Raw genomic sequence first — 10,000 nt, 5'->3', positions numbered from 1 at the left:
CGCTCTGGTCATTGTTATTCAGCAAAATTTCAAATTTGCAGTAAACATTAAACATCAAAGAAGGGCCAACAAGACAGTGACAATAAAGAAAAATTAATTCATGGTTTTTTAAAAGATTTTTCATCGACACCACATTTCTCTCTTAAAGGTGGTATTAGATATACCACCTCTATCAGTTCCTTGTTGGACGAGTGGTTTTCGATCTCGGCGACCAACCCAGTGGTCCGAAGTTCGATTCTCTGCTCGGCCAACGCGGAATCAGAGGAATTTATTTCTGGTGATAGAAATTCATTTCTCGATATAATGTGGTTCGGATCCCGCAATAAGCTGTAGGTCTCGTTGCTAGGTAACCAATTGGTTCCTAGCCACGTAAAAATATCTAATCCTTCGGGCCAGCCCTAGGAGAGCTGTTAATCAGCTCAGTAGTCTGGTTAAACAAAGATATACTTAACTTAACCACCTGTTCGATGACTACACCCCAAGATAGTCAGCCAATTACATTGTGGCTTATAAATGTTTTTAACGGAATGTGCCAAGTTCATTCTGCCTCGCTCTAAGATTGAACCCTGGTTCTCTATCTGGTGGGGGAATGCCTTACCAAATAAACTGCGAGCTACTTTTTCACTATTGTTTAGGAAAATTTTTAAAAGTCGGAAAAATATAAATAGAGAAGAGAGGTCATCCCAATACTAATTATACTGTTTTTTTTTGAGCTGAGAGTAAAAATCCGCAGCTGATATGGTAACCTACGAGTACTAAGCAATGTGAATTTCCTTGAATCACGAACAGCTTCAGTGATATCGCCAGCTGATATTTAACGTCAGCTAAAATCAATCAAAAGTCGAATGTTTTCGTATGCAGAAAAAAGTATCCGCAGATGTCGTCGTCGCAAGGAAAAAAAATTATTTGATCCAAAGGTTTGGCAATAAAAGGGAGGAAAGAGCAGAAATAGAATTGCATTCCTGAGCGAAAATATGATAAAAAATATGAAAAAAGAACGAAGAGAAAAATGAAAAAATAGGGATGTTACATCGCTTCGCAAAATTGCAGCTCCCCTTCAACTGTTGCTCTTTGTTTATTGTTCACTTGAAAATACTTACACTTACAGACAGTGTAAGGGGCAGTCAATTAGGTTGCATTGTACCTTCTTCCTGTTTTTTACTTCCCCTTTTGTTATTGCCAATTTTCGCTATATCATACAAGTACGCTATATCAGTAAGTGGATGTATGTGTATTCTTTTCTGTTGATCGATTTAAATTTGCTGATTTTCCTTCTATTTTCACACAAGAGCTTTCTATTCATGTGAGTCTTTCCTGGCTGCCCGAGAGCAAAGGCTCGTGCTGGCACAAGGCCAGCTGAATTTAGAACAGCATTCAAAGTGAGTTCGTGCCTCTTGAGCTTGTCCCTTATGAAAAACGATATCAATAATAACAAAAGAAGGCTGCAATACATCTGACGTTGGTCTTCATTTTATAATATCATTATTTTGAAAGGTATGAGTATGGTCACAATAGCATCCAAGGTGAAAGAGAATGCATTGCAGCGCGAAGAACAGACGCGAATAAGATTGCTGGGGCAATACTAAAAAGTTACCAGAGGAAAGGTTGCGGAAAAGACATCAGTATACACGACTGTCATTAAGGCTTCATGCCACTGCAATCAAAATGAGATACGTTTTTTAAGAGGCAAATACAGTTACCTTGCGAAAAGAAAGAAAATGTATCCTTTATTTGTGAATCTTGAGGACTCATATGACAATTAAAGGGGCCCTGAATAGCAGATGGTACTTGAAAGACTCAATGAAGAAAATGGTATCCAGATACCATAACAGATCTAGACTGAAGACTGGCGGATATATAAGACGAATATGAAAGATGTTCACTAAAAACCAGCACCTAGTCTTCATGATTATCATATCAATTGAGGGTGTATAAAGACGTGAAAAAAAGGCACCTGGGGCCAGCTACGAGTCCAGACAGATAACCTGGTGTTAAAAGCGACTCACAGGAAAAAATATTAGAAATTTTCAACAGCAGGAAGATTGGAATTGGAAAGAATCCAACGTCAATACGGAAAAAACTGGTAAAATTCAGTTAGGATTACAAAATACAAATAGAGCAAGGGATTTATCGATGAATGAAATGAAATGCTTAAGTGAGGAAGGTAGAGGATTCAGGCGTGGTAAAAGGACAGCTCTTGGAGGGGGAAGACTGTCTGTTACCTTGGTTCATTTTGAACTGTGCGACTGGTATTGAGAAGGCAAAAACAGGTCATGGGTAAGCTGAAAAAAATTCTGTGACTTGTTTAAAAGTCATGTACTTCTCGTCAGAACAGACGTGGCCCTTACTAAGAACGTGTAAGAAATTTTGAAAAAGTGTTGTGACTACAAAATGCTGGGATTAAAGGACAGAGTGCGGAGAGAATACCAATTTGGGATGAGAAAGTTGACAAGAGATGTGTCGTATAGAGGCAGGAAAAGAGACAGATGGTTATGGCATGCGTTGAGACCATAAGAGTAGCAGGACGAAGTCTAGTGGGAAAGGCGACGGCATTATGAGAGTTTTAGACTTTATACACAGGGCAGAATGAGGGCAGAGTAAATTAGAGAAACAATGTTTGACGAGTAATTCCAGAATTATACACAGGGCAGAATAAATTAGAAAAATAATTCTAAACGAGTAATTCCATGAAGGACGACGTAAACGATAATAATAATGAATATTTTGAAATGCTGTTTCTCTTGGTGGAACTTGACTTGACCCAACAGCAAAAGTTGAACAATTCTTGTGGAATTAGAGATGGAGCAGTATGTGGGACCTAATGCAAATATTTCTTTATTCACTTATTCTATTTCTTCCATACAAAGGATACTGGACAGCCAACCTAGTGCTGTTATCTATTCCGGGGCTGGAAAAAGGAAAACGAAAAAAAGAAGAGGGGCTGGGATGAAAAAGAATGATGCCTAACGCTTGATAATGCGGCACTTAGGAGCAAAAGTGAAGATAACTACTATTCGATATTTTGAACCAATGCGTCACGTATTTTAAAACGTCTTCAATTTGGTCTGGTTTCAGTGAATGACTACAAATTTATTTATTTACTTTTTTTTGCGAATATGCTTATAATAGTTAGATTTCACTAACGGATAAGAAAATTAGACGAATATACGGAAGCCTACCTCTCTCTCTCTCTCTCTCTCTCTCTCTCTCTCTCTCTCTCTCTCTCTCTCTCAAAAGGAAAAAAAACATTCATTAATTTGGTTCAAATTGCTTCTGAAAAAAATCTCATGAGTAAAAGCTATATCCATTCATCCACTTGTTCGTTTACGCGCTTTAGTGATTACCCTGGTGAAAACAGAAACTAGATAAACGTACAACAAATAATAACAGAGATGATGAATGAAAATCGGTTGTACAAACCGAAAATATTGTGTTAGATAAAAGTCGCAAACTTCGATATTCCGCAAAGGTGGGAATAGCAAGTGCGTGCATTATTGAAAACACATCAAAATCACAGAATAAAAAGCGTACGTGGAAATTTCTTTTTATCGCAACGATATGGCCGCCTGACGTTTGCTGAATTGTTTAAACGCAATGAATTATATAAAGGTGCGCCAATATCAGCATAAGATTTTAATTTTCCAACGTATACTTCTTTTCTTCTTTTGCATACGCTCGGTGGCGGCGGTCATTTCATTTCTGTTCCGGACGCTGAAAGTATTAGCAACCTGTGTATGCTCTCGTTTTTCAGTTCTATATCTTTATTTGATTTCTTCGTTTACCTTTGACTATTGTTTATATATGATACAAGGTTATGGGGCAAACCAGATTAATAATAATAATAATAATAATAATAATAATAATAATAATAATAATAATTAATAATAATAATAATAATAATAATAATAATTAATAATAATAATAATAATGGTTGCAGGTCCACAATAATATATTATGTGAGAGTTGATGGTCTTTAATGGATATTAAAAGCTTTCGAACCTTGTGCTAGGTTCATTTTCAGTCAAGTGAACATTATGAATTTAAAAATTCGTCAAAGTAAACTTCTGAACAGGACAATTCCACAACGAAGAACGCAGGAATTCGAACATCAACAACGGAATTACCTAGCTGGGCTTTTAAGCGCTTCCTTCATTTGCGTTCTTCGTTGTGGAATTGTCCTGTTCAGAAGTTTACTTCGTCGAAATTTTAAAGTCATAATGTTCACTTGACTGAAAATGAACCTGGCACAAGGTTCGAAAGCTTTTAATATCCATTAAAGACCAACTCTCACATGCTATATTATTGTGGACCTGCAACCGTTGTCATCATTTTCGACACGGAAACGTGTGCCCAATAATAATAATAATAATAATAATAATCAAATGGTAAAAGGAAACACCGCCCAGAGGGAAGGCATACTTCCCATATGGGACAATCAGCAAGGATACAGAAGGTACGGGGCTACAAATACCGGCGAATCCTGGCGGCTGACAACATCAAACACCATCAGAAGGGAATACTTCTCTATGATTAGGGCTACACTACAGTCCTCGCTCAGTGATGAACACATTGTTGAGGCAATCAGTAGTAAGATCTAGTGGAGGAACAGAAGACTGGACAAATGAAGACCTAGAACACATTGACAGAATAATGAGAACTGAGGACCCTCAATGAGGCAATCCACTGAGGAGTAAGTCTGGCAAGGCTCTGCTTACCCAGTACATAATTAAGAAGAGAAATGCAAACAGTATGGGGGACTATCAACATCGAGAAAAGAGCACTTGAACGGGACCCTAAATACAGTGAAGATGAGTGCCTGCTAACAGCCGAGAATGAAAAACGTACCTGTCGAAGAAGATCTTTGTGAGTATAAAGAAAACGCCACTAGCCAAAGGGAAGAGAAATGAAAGAATCAGAACAATGCATGGCCAGTACCAGAGGCAGACTTGGGAAGTTGCTGGAGGTGGCAGTTCAATGGTGGGAGAGCAGAAGACAGAGCCTGAAGACACATCAAAGGCAGCGCAGGATCAAGCACTAAGTAACGCGATATGTACGAGTATAAAATAAATCAAAGAGCCAAGTAATACTATCTATGTGCCGCAAATATAAACGGAATATGGAGAACTACAACCCCAGCGCAAGTGAATGCCCAGCATTAGTTCAAAATGCATAAATTAGAAGGCATGACACATCTGCCAAGATCTAGAAAATGTGCACTGAAATAGCCTACCATGTAAGACAATATGTACATACATGGTACATGTAATAGAGAAAGTGCCAGAAAACGGAAAAATCAAAGTTCTCTGGGACTACGATGTAAAGACCGACCTTGTGATACAGACTCGAGGATCGGGCCTAATCCTGTTAAATAAAGAATCCCAGATAGTATCTGATAAATATTGCCATATCGAGCACAGGAGATCAGGACACAGAGAAAAGACAGGAGAGTGTCAAGATCTAAAGAGGAAATAAGGAGACTATGTGAAGTAATACCTGTCATTCTGGGAGCACTGAGTGTAATCCCAGAAGACCTCAGGAGGATCCCGGTGAGGATTGGATTCACAAACCTCTTCTAACCGGGTTTACTCTATAAAAGTGTATTGCTAGTTACTGTAAAGGTAATAAAGAGTGTTGGAATCAGTTACTGTATGGATAATTAGGAGTGTTGGAATCGTAAGAAAGCAGGGTGGTGGGGGTCAGATCCTCAAGAGGTAGGTTGCAGCCCTGAACTAGACTCGGGGATACCAACCTAGCAAAGTTGTGAAAACAAAAAAAAAAAATAATATTCAATACTATATAGTAGATAAGGCAATAGGTTATGATTGCCTGAATATTTCACAAGTTAAATTTCAACCTTAATCTGCTGCATCCTTCAGTCTTGATGATAATAAAACGCAGAAATAATATAGCATAAACATGTCATATAATCAACATTCTTCCTAAGATAATTCAGGCAATTTCTGAGAAAGAGAGAGAGAGAGAGAGAGAGAGAGAGAGAGAGAGAGAGAGAGAGAGAGAGAGAGAGACTTATCCTGTTACAGGGAATCGCCTTAACAAATCAGCGAATGTACGTCACCGTTCAGAAAGTGGAATGTTTAGTTAATAATAAATATAGATTCTCATTCTTTCATATCAGCTTTCAATATCACGGCCGGGAGAAAAACATTAATTTGAGCTCTTGTAATTCAAGGATATGTGTATATTATTCCTTTAATGCTAAAGTAAAAAAAAATCAAACTTTTCATCTTATTAACAGCGGAAAATAAATTTATATTCTTTTAGTCATAATCGAGGAATCTGTTTGAGTGTTTATTTCATGAACTAAAAAAGTGTATAAAAATAACCAAACAGCTGACCAAAAGAAACTTACAACCAGAGGACCATCTGCTACTTGCGAGTTCTATCATGAGGGGTAAACCGTATACACTGATTCCGGCTCGGTTCCTCCTTTGTCTCTGATGTCAAAAAAGACATTTACTTTTGAATGCATGAGAGAGAGAGAGAAAAAAAAACAGGACAAGCTCAAACTTCAAAGTAAATAAGATCCGTGGAGAACATTAACAAAGACGATTACAAAAGATGTAACACGAAGAAAAAAGAACCAAAATATTGACAACTGGAGCAAAAAAATAAAGATAAATGTAAACGACGATTACGGAGAGAGAGAGAGAGAGAGAGAGAGAGAGAGAGAGAGAGAGAGAGAGAGAGAGAGAAAGAAAAGAAAAGGGGGGATTCAAATCCCGACGGACAATGAGAGCAACGAGACGTGAGGTATCGTATGCCGTAAGACTTACCTGGCCTTGGATACCTGGACAAACCGAGATCTCTTGAGGGCCGCCTCAGCTGACTTCTACCTGGCTCTTCCATTACGGCCAATCCCTGAAGAGACAATTAAAAGGCTTCAGTGAAGAATGGCATAAATGAAAGCCTCAGGAAGAAAGAGAAGGGGAGGGATAAGACTGATTCAGCTGAGAGAGAGAAGAGAGAGAATAAACATGTTACTTCATACAAACATGTAAAGAGCTTACCATAGCAACGCATAAGATGTTTACCCATTGACAAGACTGCATTTCATTATTAATGTTATTCCTGTTTAAGTACCATAAAAAATGAGAATGGCACCCAAAAAATTAAAAAAAGTTGAGTGTAAATATACTATATTATATTCTATTTTTTATATGTATATATTATTAATATTATCTATAATATATAAGTATAATATATTAATATATATATAGATTTAATATTATATATAGATAGTTGTGTGAGAGAAGAAAGATAGCGAGATTTCGGTCAGGAACTCAAGGGGGGGAAAAATGCAGTTAAAATAGGGTACGGGACTTCTGGCAGAACTATTCACTAATCAAGAATAAAGCTGTGTATCTTTTTCTAAAATATTAGGAGAGAGAGAGAGAGAGAGAGAGAGAGAGAGAGAGAGAGAGAGAGAGAGAGAGAGAGAGTTATGGAAAACGGGAAAATAACGTAAATGCAGGGCTATACCAGTGAGAAATGTGTTATATTTTTTTTCTCTAAAATATCTCAGTCAGGAAGTAACGAAAAAACACCTCTCCCGAGAGCAAACTTCCACGCACCTGTTTCTCGACAGCATGGTGTGATTTCGTCGTCGTGGCTAAACCGCTGCCTTGACGAATCCCGGACATAATATCTCGATGATCAGCTGATTCATAATGACGATCTGCAAACTCTGGCTGCGTTGGAACATATCCGCGTCCTTCCGTGTCCGAATCCGGTGCAGCTGTCCTCACCGGAGCCGCTTCTTGGTTTCCATTATTGTCGTCAATATCAACATCCTCTTCCTCCGCCTGATGCCATCTGTTGGAGGAATTTGGAAGCAGTGTTTAGAAAAATGTTGGTAGGTTAATAGGTCGGGACAACAAAATATATATTTTATGATGTAAAGTGCTGTAAAAATTGTCTGTTCGGAGAATTTGATTGTTTGTATGGTGTTTTTACGTTGCATGGAACCAGTAGTTATTCAGCAACGGGACCAACGGCTTTACGTGACTTCCGAACCACGTCGAGAGTGAACTTCTATCACCAGATATACACATCTGAAACTCCTCAGTGGAATGCCCGAGAATCGAACTCGCGGCCACCGAGGTGGCAGGTCAAGACCATACCGATCACGCCAGTGATGCGCTGGGAGAATGTGAAAACAAGACAGATTTATGGAACATATGACATATGCTACGAGAATTTTACAGCGAAACTAAAATGACTGAACTACAATATATCAGGAGAATTTTAAGGATAACTATTGTTAGCGGAGTCTGATGGAAATGACTGACAGACATAATTAAAAAAAAAAAAACCGTATACCAACATCTATTAGTATACGCGTTTAAAAACAAAAGAAATTCAGCATCATCTCTTGCAAACATAAGAGAACTTTAAAATAGCAAGAAGACATCACATGAAACGATTAATTGGATTCCAAATTCAACACTACGTGTCAGGCGATAATAAGAAAACGTGCAAGCGCGCGAGCGGGCTGGAGAAATGAGTACGCTTACAGACGACAAGGCAGTTAAACAAGGTTTAATAACACAAGAGGCGTATTGTATGAAATCCTTCGTCCCAATATAACCATTCCATCTCCTGCGTCAATTAAGGGCTTAATTGACGAGAACGAATGTACGAAATTGAGGCGATTAAACTTAAAAGGTGATCTGGGTCTTGGGTCCTTCTTGACAAACAGCCGGATGCGTTAGGACTCTCCTTTAATTAAAATCGTAATTATTCTTTTCCGAGGCGACTCGGTATGTGTGCTAGTGCGGCAGACACTGTCAGTGCGCTTGCGCGCAGGTGTGCTTGTGCGCGTTTGTGTGTGCATGTGTAAAGAGAGAGAGTTGTATATAAGGGGGAGGGAGAGTGAGATCCATGTACAATATATATATATATATATATATATATATATATATATATATATATATATATATATATATATATATATATACTATGTATAATATATATATATATATATATATATATATATATATATATATATACATATATAGACAGATATATATATATAGAGAGAGAGAGAGAGAGAGAGAGAGAGAGAGAGAGAGAGAGAGCGGGGGGTGGGGGGCGCTTTTATCCACCCCGCAACACACGGAATCATATCCAGGTATAAAGAAAAGAGAAGAAAAAGAATTCCGTGGATACATAGATTGCTAATCAAACAAGAGCAGATGAGAGCGAAATAACCAACGCAAAAACGCACATGAAAAAATAACAAACTGTCAACAGAGGATAAGAGGCATTGACCTGTTGGGACTCAGAAAGGACAAAAGTAAAACGCAACGGAAAAAAAATATATTCTCCATTTAGTGTACAAATAAATTTCATTTGTGATATTTGGTGGATTAGTTTTTCTCTGGAATACCTTTTTTCTGCTCCAGAATATGAAGTTTGTTTTGAAACATTGCACAGAACACTCAAACAATAAACAAGAGAGTAAAAATTATATATAGATAGGGATACGCACACACACATTATATATATATATATATATATATATATATATATATATATATATTATATATATAGTATATAAAAAACTATATAGTAATTTCATGCTAATATAGTATTTCATGCAATGTAATAAAAAATACACAAAGACGCAAAAGATGACAAGGTAGCTAGAGAAGTGGATGGCACTGCCACGGAGGCTTTCAAACAAATGGATCCAAGAACGCTCAGACTTAATGCCGATTGGGGAAGAATTCTGATGAAAGATTCTGGTTATGTGTTTTTTCGCACAACGCTGAATGGATGGCGAGGAAACCAGAACAACTTGGTCCAGTTGCCAACACTTTTTTCCTTTATTTTTTATTTTTTTTCTAAATGACCTAAGTATTTTTAAGGGTAAAGACAATCTTCGAACGAAATATCTTAATTTAGTAGTTTTTTACCAAAGGAAAAATTAAATAGCTGTGATCCAACAGAGCCTCAAAATGATTTTTCATATGGATTA

At 37.5% G+C, this 10,000-nt stretch overlaps 1 protein-coding gene across 11 annotated transcripts in view; it reads right to left on the bottom strand.

The window, feature by feature from the left end:
- The window catches only part of LOC135222876 (cell adhesion molecule Dscam2-like), a 353,863-nt gene that overhangs the window by 87,515 nt on the left and 256,348 nt on the right, over window positions 1–10,000 (bottom strand). For all 11 annotated transcript variants that reach the window (XM_064261228.1, XM_064261227.1, XM_064261229.1 and 8 more), the window contains exons 4-5: window positions 7,593–7,833; window positions 6,795–6,879 (exon numbers count right to left, since the gene is read on the bottom strand). In XM_064261228.1, the coding sequence (XP_064117298.1) occupies window positions 6,795–6,879; window positions 7,593–7,833 (326 nt within the window). The remainder of the gene's footprint in view (window positions 1–6,794; window positions 6,880–7,592; window positions 7,834–10,000) is intronic.

Source organism: Macrobrachium nipponense, chromosome 8 (genome assembly GCF_015104395.2).
Source record: "Macrobrachium nipponense isolate FS-2020 chromosome 8, ASM1510439v2, whole genome shotgun sequence".
Taxonomy (NCBI): Eukaryota; Metazoa; Arthropoda; class Malacostraca; order Decapoda; family Palaemonidae; genus Macrobrachium; species Macrobrachium nipponense.
The sequence above is the reverse complement of the archived record's forward strand: the minus strand, read 5'-3'. Positions and strand labels throughout refer to the sequence as shown.